Source organism: Cryptomeria japonica, chromosome 11 (genome assembly GCF_030272615.1).
Source record: "Cryptomeria japonica chromosome 11, Sugi_1.0, whole genome shotgun sequence".
Classification (NCBI taxonomy): Eukaryota; Viridiplantae; Streptophyta; class Pinopsida; order Cupressales; family Cupressaceae; genus Cryptomeria; species Cryptomeria japonica.
The window spans coordinates 265108615-265128095 of record NC_081415.1 but is presented as its reverse complement, the minus strand read 5'-3'; the positions used below and the strand labels follow the sequence as shown (position 1 = coordinate 265128095).

The 19481-nt window shown below is 38.6% G+C and overlaps 1 protein-coding gene across 1 annotated transcript in view; it reads right to left on the bottom strand.

Moving 5' to 3' along the window:
- Nucleotides 1–250: 250 nt before the first annotated feature.
- Nucleotides 251–19481, bottom strand: part of LOC131069718 (eukaryotic translation initiation factor 4E-2) — a 30170-nt gene continuing 10939 nt past the window's right edge. Inside the window, exons 4-5 of the mRNA XM_058005253.2 lie at nt 776–841; nt 251–670 (exon numbers count right to left, since the gene is read on the bottom strand). Of these exons, the coding sequence (XP_057861236.1) occupies nt 623–670; nt 776–841 (114 nt within the window). The 3' untranslated portion in view covers nt 251–622. The remainder of the gene's footprint in view (nt 671–775; nt 842–19481) is intronic.

Here is a 19481-nt window from a genome sequence, read left to right as displayed (position 1 = left end):
ACCTTTCGTTATAAACCTATACATGCATTGACACCAGTAGGCTTCCTTACATGTACAGAAATTCCATGTTTACTAATTTTTTTATTTCATAAACCATCTCCCTGATACCTGGCAAAGGGCTTTAACTCAATAGGAGCAAAATTATTTCCAAGAGAAACTGAAATATATTTTTATTTGAAAGCTGCAATTTTACATGGCATTACATAAAAACTGAAGCAAGTTTCTCTTCCAAATAGAAAACAAAAATATATATGACAAAGCCTCTCTAAAGAAGTGTGCATTTCTAATCTTGCCAAGTCCCCATAAACTTTCCATAGTTCTAAACTCCAAGTAAATGTTTTGTAGCAGTTCTCGTATACATATGTTCTCGATATGGATTCAAAATATTTAAAATAATAAATCAAAACTGTAAATTACTTAATGCGAAACTAAACAAACTGCAGCTCTGTCAAATGAATTATATTTTTTTTAAATCACATGGTGAATACAACTACCACATTATACTGCTTTTGTCTTCGTCTATCAAAATACAACTCGAAATTGTTGGAAGATACTGCAGGTTGCAAATTTCTTTTCATACAATTCGGAAGACAAACAAAATACAGACTTGAGATTATCCTCTTTATAATGTGTATCTGTTTTTAACAGATTTATCCTTCTTTGCGTCGTCCTGTTAAAAATACAGTTGGTCATGAATAAAAAATCATTATCATGTTGACAAAGTTACCTAAAGTTCCATGAAAAAACATATTAAAAATTCTGACCATTTGCTTACATGGAATATGTAGCCAATCTTGTCATTGTAGTCAATGAACTCTTTCCACTGTTTAGCAACACTCATCTGCACATTCACATGAAAATTCATTCATACATGAAGTAACATATTGATTTTATCAGATAGTAAACTTTCATTTGGCCCAAATAACTGAAATAAAAAACACAAAGTAGTTCCTCAATGCAAGCCAGCACAAATTGTTTAACAATGATTAACATCAAATTTTAAAGCCAATGGGTTCCTCTTTCAACCAGGGCGGGAACTAGATTTATGCGTGCTATTTATCTACCATCTGCAAGGTGGACCAATGCATTTATAACAATTAGTCAGTAGCTAAAATTTAGGTTTAATAGAAACTAACCCAGAGTAGTTATACTCCTCTGTCCCTCCTGTTGGTGTGTTTTTTATGCACAAGCAGCTAAGAATAAAATACCTAGAGATATCCTATTCTCTCTCGATCAAAATACTCTTATGTGCTAAACAAATTGACTGTGTGATCACAAAGACAACTCCAAGGTTCCAAATTCAATGCAGATAATCTCAGTTGGTTTGTTGTTGTGATATGCTGATAATCTCAAGGGGTACTTACACAATTGTTCGATGAGTGAATCAATCAAAGAATTCTGCTGACTGCTGACACTTTTAACTTTATTTCTTTTTTTAGAATGAATTTACAATAAGCTATTTTCAATCATACTTTTACTACGACTTAAAAAAAAAAGGGCAAAAAGGATGAGGGTTTAGAAAGATAGTTCTAATCCTAATCTAATCCTATAAACTCCGGAGACGGAAATTGTAAAAGTGGAATCAAAACCAATTATTGCTTCGCCAAATTCAACAACTAAACAAAAACGATGCAATCTTCTAAGAAACTCACAAGATTCTCATATCACTTATATTCACCAACATCTTGAACAATGAATAAAACAATACAAGTTAAGTTTCTTTCACATGTTCATGCTAACTTTGTACAATAACTGAAAAATAATCCAATTATCAAAAGTATGAACACTCTATTCCACATTGAACAATTTCTATCAAATTGAACTTTCCTTATTTTATTATTTTTAAAATTTTAAAACTTCTTACAATTTCCTATTTTTCATCCATCTAGAAGCCTTCTCTCTTAGGTGAATTCCTTCATATGATGAGTTTTATGCTTTAATTCCACCCACTCATCAATCTTTCCATTTCCCACTTAGGCGAATTTTTGTTTTTCTTGACTTTGCATTTGAATTACCTCCATCTCTTTCCTTAGGCAAATTTTCACATGGATGAGTTTTTGTTTATTTGTTTTTAAATCCACCTTATCAATCTTCACTTCCATCCTAGGCGAATTGCTTTTCCAGCTTTATGTTGACTTTGCCAAATTCACAAATTTCTAAATTTCTCCCAAGTTTGGTGAATTGCACGTGTTTGTTTTTATTTGCTTTATCCCAAATCTCCTTCAAGCCAAGTAAACTGCTTTGCTTTGTTTTTATCCTTCTTTATTCATCCAAGCTCAACCTCATTTTTCCCTTTAGCACATCTTTTTTTGTTTTGATTGTTTTCTTTCCTTTCCAACCAAGGGCAGACTTTGCCAAGGCTTAAGGAAAGGTTTAGATGTGCTTGGGCGGACTTGGTGGTACCTTAGGGAAGGATTTCCATTAGGGAGGGCGGATTTGGTGATGTAGTAAGAAATTTCACCCCTAGGGCGGACTTCATTCCACCTTAAGAAATTTTACAATGTGTTTCCACTTTACTCTCCCAACCCTTAGCATTATTTATGTTGACAACAGTGATTATGTATTGTCATTGATGTCAACACTGTGCTCCGGTTGGATATGGTTCTTACCCGATTGGTTGCTACTATCCCAGTTGGACTTGTCTCGATTGGTTCATGTTCCGGTTGGACTTGGTTTTGGCTTGTTTTTGATCCGGTGTGATCAGATCGTTGATCTCGGTTTTCGATGGTTATTCAGGATGGTTATATGCTTGTCATATTCAATTGGTTCATGATTTGGTGCTCCGGAAGCTATTACTCTCCCAAACCTTAGCATTATTTATGTTGGCAACAGTGATTATGTATTGTCATTGATGTCAACACTGTGCTCCAGTTGGATATGGTTCTTACCCGGTTGGTTGCTGCTATCCCGGTTGGACTTGTCCGGATTGGTTCATGTTCCGGTTGGACTTGGTTTTGGCCTGTTTTTAATCCGGTATGATCAGATCGTTGATCTCAGTTTTCGATGGTTATTTAGGATGGTTATATGCTTGTCATATTCAATTGGTTCATGTTTTGGTGCTCTAAAAGCTATCGCTTATGTTCTGGATTACCGGTTGATATTCTTGGTACCAGTTGGCTTTACCGATTGGTGATATTCGATGAAATGGTTAAGTGATTTTGGTCCGACTTATAGAAATGGTTTCCAACGTGCTGAAAGTGTTCTTGATCGTGTCATATTTGTTTGGTGGCTTCGCATTGGTTGGCGTGATGATTTGGTGATCCTATTTGGATCCGGTTGGTAATTTTGTGTTATTACACTGAGGGTTTCTACTGATTGGTGAAACGTGTTGATATTGGTCCGGTGGATATAATTGATTTGGAATTTGTATTAGGTCCATGCTATGTAATGTAAATCATAATATTGGTCCGGTGGTATAGCGTGATGTGATTTTTGTAATTATGGTTTATGGGTTTAGCCGACCTTGTTATCAAGGTTGATGATCTGTATTTATAGGTGTCTTATTCATGTAATATGGTATGGGATGGTTATGTCTACATTATCAAAGAGAGGTAATTGTGCGAACAGAGATAGATCATTAAGCGAAGGGTGTGAAGGATTTAGAGTTGCAAGGCAGACATTTGTGCTTAACCGGAACTGCATCAAGCATTATGAGATGCTATCTTCACAATTCATTTTCTCCGGATTGTAATCCGATGTTTATGTAAGTCAGTGAGACTTCTTTTTGTGATGAGCAGTGAGCTCTAGGCGGTTGGCCTGATTGCAAGTGCAATCCCCATTGTAATTATTTCACATACTACTGCAGAAGTATTATTTGACAGTGGGTAGGGTTTCCCATCGTGGTTTTTACCTTTACCAGGTTTTCCACGTCAAAAATATTGGTGTTGTGTGTTATGTGTTTTCATGCTTTATCTTTCACTGTGTTGTTTATATTGTGCTCTGGTAAATGGTTTATAATCTGCATTAACGTTTAACTTGTGGAAAACTGATTCACCCCCCACCCCCTCCCCTCTCAGTTTTCCTCCAGTTCATTATTGGTATCAAAGATTCTAACAATTTCTACCCCTTTTTCTTCAAAAAAGCTAACACTTACATCAGATTTGTCATTAATTTCTTGAGTTGCCTTCTCATGGTATGGCGGACTTGGGGTCCTGCCAAGGAATGTTGCCAATATTGGTCATACTTAACCAACCTTCTTACCCCTCAACACTTAATCGCTTTGACATTCTTCCTTAGGGCGGACTTGACATATGATTGAGAAACTTTTAAATGTGCCTAGGAGGACTTCAACATGAGATTGGAAATATCACCAAAGGGGTGGGCAGACTTCACCTCTAGCCAAGGAAGTCTACACCACCTTGAGGGCGGACTTTGCCAATAAGCAAGGAGGTTTGTATCATCTACCAAGACAAACTTTGCTGATTGACGGGGAACCTTCTCAACTAGAGGGTGGACTTCATGTGCCCCTTGGAAATTTTGATACTTCCCCATGGTAGACTTGTCACATGATTGAGAAACTTTCGTCATGCCTTGATCTTCACTTATTAGCTTTTCTCCTTCCACGCGACCTTCATGATTTGAACGAGGAATTTACAAACTTAGCTCTTTCGTTGTGATCTTCAACTTAGCTTTTTGGAATGCATCCTCAGGATTTGAAACTATTTCATAACTAGTGCATTTTGGATGAATTCCTCCGACTTGAAACTTGCTCTGGACTTGGAACAACCCAAAACCTCAAAAAAAAAGCAACTTTTAGAAACAGAAATTTTCTATTTTTAGAAAAAAGCAGGCCAAAAAAGCAAGTTCCTGAATCAGCCCCAAAACGCTAAAAACAAAACTTTCTAAATTTAGAAAAAAAAAAGCAAAAAGCAAAAAATCCTAAAAAAAACAAGTTATCAGATTGACCCCAAGAAATTGTGATTTAAATTGTGATTTTAGTCCCTCGACCCATCCAAAACCATCTGTAGCATTAAAACATCCATTTGACCACTCCTTCACTTTACTGATTTTGGTGACTCCTCCAAATTTCACAAAACTTGACTTGCTTGCAGAGGCTAGAGACCCAAGACAAACCCTAAGACACTAAGACACAACCCTAAAAAGCAAATACAAGGGGTTACCCATTTGCAATGGAGCAATGTGTGAAAATGTCACAACACCTCCCTAGGCATGTGTATCCTCGTATCCGAAACGAGTATCAAGTACATATCCAATATCCATATCCAATATCGTATCTGTATTTGTATCCATATCCAATATTGTATCTGTTTTTGTATCCATATCTGTGTCCATGCAACTTTGAACTACCCTTAACAAATGTCAAACATTTTGTAGCGTGTTCAACAATATAATCCCACATCGAAATGACACATTAGGCGATGTAAACAAAGGTATATGTATGTAGTAGCCCATGTATGTGCACGCATGTAGACATAGTTGTGCACCCATTTTGAAAGTGGATAAAATTATGTCCCCCCCCCCTGTGCGCAGATGTGGACACAATTGTACACAGCATAACAATTCTATTTTGATGATGGATTGTGAAGTGTGATCTGAAAAGTTGATCAAAAATCTAAACTTCTTGTTGAGACTTTTGTAAAGATGTCACTACTTCAATGACAACCAAATAACTTGATATTATTTTAATTATATGAAGTAATAGTACACCTCTATATACTTAACATTAAATGCATGATCTTTCACATAAATACACAAGAAATGTGAAACACGTAATTTTTGTTGAGACATGGACCAGCTAGGATTCGAACCTAGGACCTTCCATACGCTGCTGGAGTGCTCTACCACTGAGCTACTGGCCCCTCTTGGACCAGTCCATCGTCGGTCCGGGTGTGGCTTATTTCCAACACCAACACCCCCCCTTAAGCCACACCTCTCGTGTACTTGGGGCTCCTAGCCTGGACCTGGCTCTGATACCATGTTGAGACATGGACCAGCTAGGACTCGAACCTAGGACCTTCCATACGCTGCTGGAGTCCTCTACCACTGAGCTACTAGCCCCTCTTGGACCAGTCCATTGTCGGTCCGGGTGTGGCTTATTTCCAACACCAACAATTTTATCCCTATGCAGTATTTTCAATTGCAACTCTGTACACTGTCGTTCAAGTCTAACATATCATACTGTTTGCTAACAGGTTTTGCTGCTTAACTCTATCTTCCAACGCCCAAACAAAGCAACAAAAAGTACAAATGGTTGAGTAGGTGTGATGTCCTTCTATGTTGTTTGTAACTAGGGTAATATATGGGTTCGGATTGCCTTAAGGCAACATCCGAACCCATTTAGGACTGGGCCCTATCCTAAAGGGTAACGTGCCCCAAAGATTAAGCCCAGCCCTATGCTTGCACGCCATCCTAAAACCCCACGCCACAATAACAATATTGGCGCCAAAAAGGAAGGAGGCCGACTTGCAATAATAAAGGTTAAGATGCATATAAATAAATATACTTTGCAAAGACAATATCATTCATTCATTAAGCGAATTAGCTCTGCATGAAAAGTGTGAACTTACACTTGGAGGGTGCGAAATTGTCTAGACTTATGCGAACTTGTTCTAGAGGACAAAGGCAATCTTTGGTGCAGACTTGAAGAGCTTAGAAGTGCAGATCTGTCATTCAAGAAGGATTCAGATTTGTCAAGGAAGCTAAGTATTGTACTTGTGTTATTAAGGGAGAATATATAATCTGACTTGTGGGTCTTTAATGTTGGGTGGACAAAGGCAATCTTTGGTGCAGACTTGAAGAGCTTAGAAGTGCAGATCTGTCATTCAAGAAGGATTCAGATTTGTCAAGGAAGCTAAGTATTGTACTTGTGTTATTAAGGGAGAATATATAATCTGACCTATGGGTCTTTAATGCTGGGTTTTTCCTCCTTGGAGGTTTTCCCAGGGTATTTGTGTTTGTCTCTTGTTTACTTCCTCCATTTCTGAGTTTACTGAATTATGATTTACTAAAATGTTATAAATCTGATTACAGTATAGGGCATAATTAAAGGATATAAATATGATTACTAATCTAGGGCACAAAAATTACATGGTATCAAAGCTAAGGTGTCACTAACTTCTGATTTTAGTAAATCATTTGTTGCATATAGCTGCTGTTTGTTTTCAGATTAAAATGTCAGGTTTGAGGGCTGAAGATAGACTTGATGGAGCCCTTGATTTTGCTGCTTGGAAAGTCCGTATTCTATAATCAAAGCTGTATAAAGATGTCAGTAAATCCCGTATTCCATGACCGATCCAAACATGTGGAAACACACTATCATTTCATTCGGGACATGGTGCAAAGAGGCGCCATTCATCTAAAGTACATTAAGCACGGATGAACAGATTGCGGACATCCTTACCAAACCTTTATCCAGAGTGAAGTTCAAATACTTCAGAGACAAACTTGGTGTTGTGGAAAACGGAACCCTGATTGAGAGGGAGCTCCAATCTCAGTGACTCTATCTGTAGTACTTTGAATCATTCTTTGCTTGTGTGCAAGAATGAATTGTGTCCAATCTATGCTTGTGTGCTAGATGGATAATTGTAATTATGTAAAGACCCACTTGTGTATTACACTTTCTATGCTTGTGTGCTAGAACCATCCTATGCTTGTGTGCTAGGTGGAAGATGTAATTCTATGCTTGTGTGCTAGATCCATTCTATGCTTGTGTGCTAGATGGAACTCTAAAGATTCAAATTATGTATTCTCTTCTTCCCTAGTTAAGAGGGAGTGTTGTTTGTAACTAGGGTAATATATGGGTTCGGATTGCCTTAAGGCAACATCCGAACCCATTTAGGACTGGGCCCTATCCTAAAGGGTAACGTGCCCCAAAGATTAAGCCCAGCCCTAGGTTGACAGTTATATCAGATAAGTAATCTGATCTTTATTGCCATTGTATTCTACAATTAATAAAAGGATCTAGATCTGATTTGTTGCTGGGTCTTTCCTCCAAGAGGGAGGTTTTCCCAGGGTATGTGTTGTGTCTTGTTTCTTGTTCTGTGCATCATTACTTTTCTGTTCATTTTGTTAATCTGATCACGAAAACCAACATGGTATCAGAGCTCTAGGTTCTTAGAAGTTGTAAAGGTTGTGGTCAGATTTGTACTTATCTGTCTAACCTATTGTTCGAAGGTTTAGTCGTCATGTCTTCGTACATCAGGGCTGAAGATAGACTGGAAGGTCCTACAAACTATGCTTCATGGAAGGTCAGGGTAATAATGGCATTGAATGATCTGGCTGAATATGTTGGCAAGAATGCTAAGGAACTTGAGGGCGAAACTGAGAAAGTAGAGTGGAAGAAGAAGGACTTCCAAGCTCAAAGGATTATAATAGACTCACTCAAAAATCGATTGGTGTCATTTATCTCCATGAAGAAAACGGCTAGGGAAATGTTCACCACATTGGAGAAGATGTATGAAGTCAACAATACCAGCTTCATACTTGCCCTGAGGAATCAGCTTTCTAGCATCAAATTAGAGGCAAAAGAACCAATTGCTGATTACTTCATGAGAATCTCTGAGCTAAGAGATCAGCTTGCCACCCTTGGGAAGTATGTTGAAGACAGCGACTTATCTATGACAGCCTTAAATGGCCTTCCTCCCTCTTGGGAACCATTTGTTCAAGGAATCAATGCTAGAGTTGAACTCCCTAAATTTGATCAGTTAATGGGAGATTGCATTCAAGAAGAATCCCGACTGGCTGCAAAGGGAAAAATTAAGAACCCTTATAATGAGCAACATGTTCTATTTACTAAGAAGGAGGGCAGCCATTGGAAGAAGAAGAATGATTTCAAGAGAAATAGAGACTTCAACTCTTCTACTTTTCACTCAAAAAAGAGAACAAGAGATTTGTCCCACATCCGATGCTTCCGATGCAACAAGCTTGGTCATTTTGCAAGGGACTGTCAATCCCAAGGCGAGCAAGAAGATGCAAACATAAATGAAGTATCAAATCTTCATAATCATGAAGATGATTTCCTCCTTTGATCTATTGGTTTGTTGATTTTCTGATCTTATTGTTTATTTCAGTAATAATGTGTTGGAATCTAATCCTTTCAGCTACTCTAGAGTGAAAATTTTCAAGTCTACAAGCTTACTGCAAGAAGGTCCACTTCAGCTCTTGCCATCAGTCTAAAATTTGAAGGACTACATAAGATTTCAAACCTTCTCCTCCATTAAAGATACAATTGTTAATTTTGTTAGATTTGGGTTTGGTCAGAAACCTTATTTTGAATTTATCAATTAGATAGAGTTTTAGAGGGAGCCTCATGTTTTCTTGATTTTGCTGAGTTCTAATCATTGTGTTTCAGATAATGAAATTGATATGTCTAAATGAATTACTTGATTATTGCAAAATGTTTATTTTATGATGATACTAACCATGATACACTGGGTGTATCATCCACCCTCTGCGGAGTGCAAGGTGGTAGTTCTCGCTCACCCTCTGCGGAGTGCAAGGTGAGTCCATCCTCTGCGGAGTGCAAGGTGGCAGGTGTCTCTCACCCTCTGCGGAGTGCAAGGTGAGTTCACCCTCTGCGGTGTGCAAGGTGACAGATTGTCCTTCTCTGGGATAAGGTTATGTATCCTCTGCAGTTGTGCATGATTTATGTTATATGGTTATATATATCTTTGAGTATTAATTATTGCAGGTGTGCATATGGAAAAGTCTCTTTCATCCTCTGTGGATGTGCATGATGAAAGATAATGGTGTTATATGCAGGTTCCCAGGAAAGTGTGAAGTTACGAAGCGTTGGCTTCTTCCTCTGCAGGCATTGCTAGAAAAGATCATGTAAAGGTTCATTGTAATGTAATTGCGTGATCAAATCACAAATTTTATATTGATTGAACTATTAGGGCTGGGCCCTAATCCTAAACCTTGTAAATGTTCATGCCATGGGTTTGTCCATGTGAATTTGGTTATGTATTTATTTTCCTCCCTAGTTAAGAGGGAGTGTTGATTTTGTAACTAGGTTAGGAAAATAAATAGGATTCGGATGATGCCTTTTCCGAATCCTTATAGGGCTGGGCCCTACTTCATTAAGGAGGCGTGTAACTAGGGTTGGGCCCTATCTCTATGTGCACAAACTCGAATAGGGCTGGGCCCTTTATCTCCTACACGCCAAGCAACATGAAACATGTTCATCATATTATAGGGCCGACCCTATATCACTTCATGTAACGTGTGGTCCTAAATAGGTACGCTCCCCTTGCAATATAACTTAATCATTATTAAGATGCCAAAATAGGGCAAGACTTAAGGCAACATGTAAGCCTTATAATTGCAATTAAATCTTGAATTGGCCTCCACGCCACATACAAATAGAGATTCATTTGTATATATTCATCATTCAGTTTTATCATCATCAAAGTGAAGTTAGCTCTGCAAGATCTGGAGGTTAGCGAATATTCATTGAAGGCAAGTGAACCACCTCTGAAGATCAGCGAATTACTTCTGCCATCAGCATTTGCCATACATGCGATCTTGGACAGTGAATACATTGAAGAGGATAGCGAGTTCCTCTTGAAGGTCCACAAACATCATTAGGTCTGCAATCTTCAGTGAAGAACTACGAAGAGCTGGAAGTTGTATGCTAATAAGTCTGCTATCTTCTGCTGTTACATTGTGCCCTAGCTGGGTTACGACTGTAACTCTAATTCTGCCCTAGGTTGACAGTTATATCAGATAAGTAATCTGATCTTTATTGCCATTGTATTCTACAATTAATAAAAGGATCTAGATCTGATTTGTTGCTGGGTTTTTCCTCCAAGAGGGAGGTTTTCCCAGGGTATGTGTTGTGTCTTGTTTCTTGTTCTATGCATCATTACTTTTCTGTTCATTTTGTTAATCTGATCGCGAAAACTAACAAAAAGGAAGGAGGCCGACTTGCAATAATAAAGGTTAAGATGCATATAAATAAATATACTTTGCAAAGACAATATCATTCATTCATTAATACGTTGGATGCTAGAATACCTACCTATTATATCCACCCTGGTCTTAAATTTGGCAATCTTTTGATCTGCTTCTATTATTTTTCCAGGAACATCCCGAATTGTACTCTTAAAGGAATTGAGCAGATTCATAGCATCCTTTAGCTGTTCCAAGAAGTAGGAAGCTACAGCGGTCAATGAGAGAGAGTCTTCAACCTTCTTACGGAACTGTCTTATTATAAGATCTTTTTCAACTAATTTCCTTCCTCTCCTTTGAAAATCTCAATGCCCACTGCAAAGAAGTTGCTCTTCAATTCTCTCAATGCTATGATGTGTTGGGCAATGGTAACTGTTATCTGCAATTGCAGTTCACCCAGGACCTGAATTTTGCATCATATCTCTCCATATCACAGAGTTGTTCTCAGCGAGATCGTTGATGATTTGTTCGGCTATCAAGACAGAGGAATGATTTTTGGCGATCTCTCCCATCTCAATGACATTGGTGGACAGGCTTTCCTGATTCTCTCTTTACATTCCTCAAGTCTTGATGGAGGATAATCAACTTCTCTGTGAGAGAGGTATACAACCATAAACCATTCTCAATGAAAGACAGACCGCTGAGGATGACTTGGTTAGCCCAATTATCCACCGCCATAGTGATAGCTTGGCATCTTTTGAACCGTTCAATTTTATCTGGGCTAACATAGTCCGTAAGGGGTGCATTGGATGAACAGCTGGCAATTTGTGTATTTGTTGACAAGGCATATTGAATTAAGGAAACCAAGACATGCAATTGCAGTGTTAACTCTCGGTTCTTCTTCTTTGTTGTCTTTATTCTCTTTGACAGGTTCCCCACAGAGAACCTAGCATGATAAATATCTCCTTCAATAATTGAAGGGCCCATATCAATACAGCTCACACTAAATTCTTCTTTAGTGACCTCATGCTCATTCTTATCCACCATGGGATCGGCAATTTCCAGCTTTGATGTTTTGTATTAGGATCAATAATCATTATAGCCATCCTCCTAACCCTCTTAGGTTTTGGAACCTCCCCTAGCAGTCAACTCACTGTATCAGTCTAAATTTCTGCAGCACGGGTGTATTGTTTCTTCTTTTTCTCCACAACCTGCTTTAACCAAGAAGGGGATCAGATGGCAACTGCATCACAAGTGGTATTTGCGGTAACATCAAAAGTAAGAACATGAGATGGTGGGGGAACAGTTCTTGCTTGAGTTTGTGAAACTGAGTCATCCGGCAAGGAACCCAAAAGACTATCTTCTCCCAATTGATCAAAAATGTGGGTATCCTCATCATCAGCATCAACAATCTGAATTGATGTTTGTTGAGCTAATGATGACCTCTTTTTGGATGGCAATGATGTGCCGGTTTCACACATAGACTTCAATTTTTGGACTCCTCCAGGAGAATCTTCATCGCCTCCAAATTGTGAATTGGTCTTTTGAGGAGTTGACTTCATTACCACACTAGTCTTTATACTCTGAGAGTTCTGTGATGAATTGTCTCCTCTCTGAGGTGTGCCCTTCTGAGAAGGCAAACCCTCATGAGATTTCAATTTCTCTTCCAGCCATTTATATGTTCTATCCAAAACACCAGCGGTTCTGACTTTAATATTTGTGCATTACTCTTTATTGGACCACTGAAATGGGGCCCACACAGCATTCTGATAAGATGCATCAACAATATCTAAGCCATCATCAGTCACCTCTTCTAAAACTGACGGAGACAAATCAAAGGCAATGATTTGATCAAGAGATAGTCTCATAAAGTCTCTTCTCAAGACTTCCTTATCATCTACACAATCCTCCCAAAAATCCTCAAGATGGGGTACATGAAAATACTGAGCTGCCCCGTAAAGGTTGTGTCTAACGTAACCCTTACTATCAAAATTGTTCCTCAAGGGTAAGGAACGAAAACCAAATTTAGCAAGCAGCTTGTCAGAAAATATAGCGGTTTAACTACTTTCACAGGAAAAATATGACAATCGCAAGGGCAAACTATATATCCCTTCTTTCTCATGGCAACATATTTAATATTCACAAACGCCATTTGGCGGCACAATTCTAAAAATACAAGATAGTCAGCAGTTTTAATGGAGCCGTTTCATAACCCCCAATTCTCAAATAAGAGAATGTCCAAAACTAAATGTAGAAGCTTCCAAACTTTGTCACCAAGAAAATGGCTTCAACCGAGAATCATTTCTCTATTGTCACTTCAATTCTTCTCGTTAGGGTCACGAAGAAAGCATCATGGACCTTGGAAGCTTCTTTTAAAACTACTTTCTTCTGCAACTGAGGGAAGCAATCATATACAGGAACACCATCGAGGACAAGGTGTTCTCTTCTCAAACCTGGCCAAACTGACTTTCCCATAGCAAGCACATAGAATAACACAGAGCACAAATGAAATTGCTGCCTTTTCCCATAGTTCAGCAGCTGCTCGTGCAAGCTCTCGCTTATTAGACTCGCCCAGTCCACATATTGAGTTTCATCACAAATGGTCTGACACATCTAGGGTTCAAAATATTCGACATCAGGCCTGCCAATAACACGGTACAGAAACACAATTATGTCATGTTGTGACGTATTCACACATCGCCCCAATGCAAATGGGGACCCCTACTTTTTGTTTTCTAGAGTTAGTTTTCTTGGCTTAGTCTTTTAGGTTCTTGGCTATTGATCTTTGCATTAGAATTGCCAGAGAGCTTATTTCAATAGGATGCTCTTGTTAGGTTAAGATGAACCGATGGGTGGCCCATATCAGGGTCTCTTTGAAAGCCCTCTTTAGGTCTGACCTTGGCCTAGTTTTGGGGTTAAATCTTGATTAGGATGATTTAGTAAAGATCAAGTGCAATCATGAAGAAGAGAATGGAGGGAGTTAAACATTTCTTCACTTAGTTTGATGAAGTCCTTTTACTTCTAGGCTTTGATTAGCATGGACCGACCTATTTGCCCTTAGAAAATGCCTAATGATCAAGTCTAGACTTGAAAGTTTGACAAGATGAAGAGAAATTTGAGCTAAAATGCTAAATTCACTCCTGACCCTTCCAAAGGTACAGGAGCGAATTCCTCCTAAACTCCCTTTGCCCTCCTAATTTGGATGAAATCTCACTCTAGAATGATTAATTGGAAAGAAATTAGCTTGAATTCACCCTTGGAGATGCCTTGGACAAACTTGGACTTGGAAATTTGGAGAGAAAGTCTCAAATTTGAGCATTATTGCAGAATTTCACTCCTGACCCTTTGGAAGGAGCGAATTCCTTAAAAATCCTCTTTTATGCCTAAGTTTAGACTATAAACCTTGCTCCCATGGCGATTGGAAGAAGATTAATGTATTGATGCCTTGAAAAGTAAATTGAAAGCGAGTTGAATGTACTTGGATCATGGAGAAGTTTGGAATTTAAGCTTAAAGAAAGATTTCGCTCCTGACCCTTCCAAAGGTACAGGAGCAAATTTCTCCAAGAGCACCTTCTTGCCCCTTATTTGGATCAAAATCATGATTCTATGCCTTGAGTAAAAGGGACTTGATTCATACATGCTCTTGAAGTGGATTCAAACAAAGTGAAGTGATGAAATATGGAGAATTTATGCAAAAAAAAATTCGCTCCTGACCCTTCCAAGGGGTCCCAGAGCGAAATTCTTTGAAGTCGCAATGTACCTTCCGAATGCACCCAAGCAAAATCTCTTGAAGCCTCCCTTTTTGCTCCTAATTTGCATCAAATCTAGGCTCCAAAGGCATTGGTTAAGGTTGAGACACCCTTAGACAAACATTTGAGTAAATTGAGGTCACAAAATGTTAGGAATTTGAGCAATAAATCCAAATTTCGCTCTTGACCCTTCCAAAGGGTCCAAAACGAATTTTCCTAGGGGTCATGTACCTTCCAAGGGTACACAAGCGAACTTGCCAATAGTTGTTCTTTGACCCCAAATTTGAGCAAGGAAACCCTTAGGATGCCTTCCTAGCATGGACCAAGGTTAAGGCAAAAGTAAAATGAAGGATGGATTGAGCACGAAAAGGAGCAAATTCGCTCCTGACCCTCTCAAAGGGTCCAAAGCGAATTTCTCTTAGCTTGATTACCTTGCTGAGGGTCTGGAGTGAATCAAGGTGAGACGTGCATCTTACAAGAAAAATTTGTAGGAGTCTCCACTTAAGCTCTCTTAAAAGGTTTGAACTTGTTAAAATTCATGAGCAATGATGTGAAAATTGAAAGAAAATATGAATTTCGCTCCTGACCCTTCCAAAGGGACAGGAGCGAATTTCACCTAAGCCCATGTACCTCTCAAAGGGTCCAAAGTGAAATTTCATTATAGGTCCTGTCCTTCCAAAGGGTACAAAGCGAATTTTCTTATAGGTCATGCCCTTCCAAACGGTCCAGAGCGAAATTGATCCTAGTGCCTTCTTGTTGATGGTTCGAAGTGAGAAATACCATGTTAGGATGAATATATCATATGTGCTTGACACCATCTTTTGTTTGTTTTGCAGATCTACAAGACCAAGTTGGAAGAAGATTAGGCAAGGACAAGGACGGCCTCTTCAAACCTCATCATCATTAAGGACACCTTAAATGCATGGAAAGAGACCCAAGGTGATGCTACGGTGAAAGGACTTCGAATGATCAACAATTACAAGCAATAGAGTAAGATATTCTCAAGGACCTCATTCTATCACATGAAAAAATCACAAGATATCAGAAGAAGGATCATACAAACATTTCAAGGCGAGATGAGCTTCCAGAGAAGAAGGAAAGACTTGATAAAAAAGAAGGCTTCATGAAACACAAGAGAGTCAAGGAAAGGTACATCGTTCATCAAGTACATCAAGGACGATGGAGGATCGACCAAGATCATCACAGAGCAAGTACCAAACAAGGTGGCATCCCAGTCACTACTCCTCCAATGAGAAAGGTCCACATCAGCATGTCCAAATTCAGTGAATCACACTTATGCACGAAGGCACAAACTCTGATGTACCTACCCTTGTTTCCTATTGGTTCTCATGCATTGAATGTAATTTTATCATTGGCTAAAGGAGTTTGTTGTAACAAACCCTAATTAGGGTTTTCATCTTGTAATCCTAGCCATTGATTGTAAATCAATCTGAGCCATTGAAATGTAAAGAGATCTCTATATAAAGCTCTAGCTCTTCATTTGTAAACGTTAATAGTTAGTTAATAGAGGTTAGAATAGCTAATGGTCAATAGTGAATAGAATAGCAATTAGAGTAGAGTAGGAAGAGAAGGCAAGAAATTGTTGCCTTGGTTGTAAATGAACTCTATTTTCATTGAAGTTATGGTGAAATGTGTTGTTTTCTTGCAATATGCATGGCTTATTGTTGAATCTTCATATTAAATGATAGATAATTAGATTGAATGGAGAAAATTGTTGAATGCACTCATGTGGAATCCACCTAGTCCATACCACTAGCCTCTTGTTGATTGTAAGTGCACCCTGCATGGTCAACTGGCATTGAATGAGCTTAATCTTGAATTGTAATACATACATTGTTCACGCATTAACTTGAATGGTGATCAGTGTCTAATGGTGTAACGATTGTCCCTTAGAAGATTGCACTGAGCTGGTGTCAAATTGTTCAACTTGATGGTGAGACCTAGCCCAGTAGGACTCCACCTAGTCATTCATCTATCTTCTTGCATTCTAGGTTTTAGAGTAGACTTCCTGAACCTCAATCTTTTGCCATTTCTTTATCTCCCAGTTAGTAGTTAGGACTCAAGTTCCAACATATTAAAGCACTCAGGCATTCGAATGTAAGTCCCCTTGTGAAACCAGCAAAATCAAATCACACCAACAGAGCTTATCCACACGTAGAGACCCTACATATAAGAACCTTGGAGTTATTTTGATTGATCCTTAGGCAAATCTTTAGCATTCGGATAACTTTGTTCAAGAGAGGATACAATACTTATGGTATTTTATTATGTGTTCGCATGTGCATGAAAAACACATCAACATGTCTGCACTCTCTTCTCTAAAAAAATCAGTTTAAATCTGGGCAGGTAACTTGGATTTTCCCTTTTGCGCCACCTTCAACCAACCTTGAGCTATATAGGAGAGACACCAGTCAACTCAATTGTGAAAGAATCCCTAGTCCATTTTCAGAAAATGATTTACATATTTCTCTCTCTCAGGTGACTACAATGCTTGTGTTATTGCATCTGCATCAATCCTAGCTACCGTAGACTGGTCTAGGCTTTGGATTTCACGGGATTCAGAATGATAATTAAGCGCATGAAGGAATTAGCTCCAAGAAAGGAAAGGCAAGAGGATAACCTCTAGCTCGCAAGAGTCCACTGTCCATGATTTTCCATGTAATGGGAGAACTGCTTCGACTCTGCAATCTTTCATTAAGATCGTGCAAGGTAAGGTCCCCAATTCTCGGATCCTTTATGTTTTCCATGTGGCTTTCTATTGGGCATGAGTTTTTTAGTTTCATTTGGCCAAAGAGAAAGAAGATTAGGGCTTCAAGAATCAGAGGGTGAAAAGAATTCGGAAATAAAGCAGCAAGAATACAGTGCGGATGGGTATTCATGAGCCCCAAAAAAGAACAACTCTTCACCAATAAACGCCCTAAATAATTTCTCAATAACAAAGATAGTTAAGAACAACTCCTTTCAAACCTGCTTCTTGGACGTTTGCGAAATCACCGCTTCTCCCTCACTCCACTACAACAGACTAGTGTTTTCAAATATGAGTAGGCTGGATGCAAAAGGTGATGAACGTATAAACGCCCGGGGCATTTAATTCATTTAACCCTTGATGGCTATCCATACTGCCTTTCTAGATAGTGGGATATCATGCTTTTCATTAAATGCTCCAACGCATAGTGCTTGCTAACCTCATCATAAGATATATCTTATAAAAATCTCCTTGCTTCTAATGAAGTCGAGGCATCGGCAAGATTTAGAACCATAGAACCATTTTGGATGTGTGTGCCATAATTCCCTAAAAGTGCGATCAACCGCTAATAAGACACGTGAGGACTCCTTAACAAATTGACTTAGTTGATAATCGGGTGATTGGGTCGGACGGGAAAATTGGAAATATGGGAAGTCTCAGGAGTTAATGTTCTAAACGAAAACGACTAGCCGACAATACAAAGGGGTGGTGTCCTTTCCTAAAACACTAAGTGACATCATTTGTTCTATTGGGAATCGGTTGATTGGGGGTGATCGGACACAAAAGCATCAAAGCCTTAAAGAAATAAAAGTGGGGTAACAACAGGCTCTAATTGGGGACGAGGACTAAAAAGGATGTGGAGAAACCAAACAACTTTGCATCAAGCCTTATTCCTACGGGCAACAAAGCCACACCAAAAGAAAGAAACAAACAAGAAAAGGAAACAAAGGAACAAGAAGGGAAAGAGTAAGATACAAGGTATGTCCAAAAACTTGTTTACCAATTGAACAATTTCAAGCCCTGCCCATTGTAGGCAAGGGGTAAGGGTGTACCATCTAAATATGACAAAAGGAAAGCATTTTCTGCCATCACTAACCTGATTATGAATGGGCCCTTCCACAGAGAATCAAACTTCTTATGTGCTCCCTTGGGTTCCCTCCTACGATCCCATAACAAAACTAAGTCACCAACCACAAACTTTCTCTGTTTAGCTTTCTTATCAAAGATTTTCTTCACAAACTATTGATGTTTTTCTAGCCTATCTACCACTTCATATCTCTGCTCTTCCAATTCCTTCAAATACATGTTTCTCTTCTCCAAAGGTGATTGGAAATACTCATTCTCAATATGCTTTTATAGGTTTTGTGCTGATATTTAAAGTGGAATAGGTAATTCACTTTCAACTCCATAAACCAACTGAAAAGTAGACACCTGTGACTCGCTTATATGTAGTTCTATCTACCCACAAGGCATCATATAAACTCTTGTGCTAATTCTTCTGATTTTCATCAACTAACTTCTTGATAATTGAAATAAGGCTTTCGTTACCTGATTCAGCTCGCCCATTACCTTGTGGATAATAATCTAAAGAATGAACTAAACTGATTCCATGATCGATGTAGAATAGAGTCAATTCTGAAGAAGAGAAACTACTAGCGTTATCTGCAACAATCTTTTGGGGAACTATAAAACGCACCAATATGTTTTCCTTTAAAAACTTGATGACCACCTTTGAGGTAGTGTGTTTAACAAGAATAGCCTCTATCCATTTAGTAAAGTAATATGTGGCAATGAGGATATGAGTATGTCTAGTACTAGAGTTAGGATTAATTGGTCCTACAAAATCCAATCCCCATTGCTGAAAGGGTTCATCAATAACCTCAAGCTTTAATGGCACAACAGCTAATTGAGGTTTACTAGCAAATTTAAGGCATTTCCCACATTTAGAAACCCATCCATAGGCATCTTTAAATATACCAGGCCAATAAAATCCTCGTCGCATGATCTTGAAAGCTGTTACAGAGGCTGAAAGATGTTTGCAACATGCCTCGTTATGAAGTGCTTCTAGTAATTTCCTTTGTTGTTCTTTGTCAACACATCTCAAGAAGGTACCATCT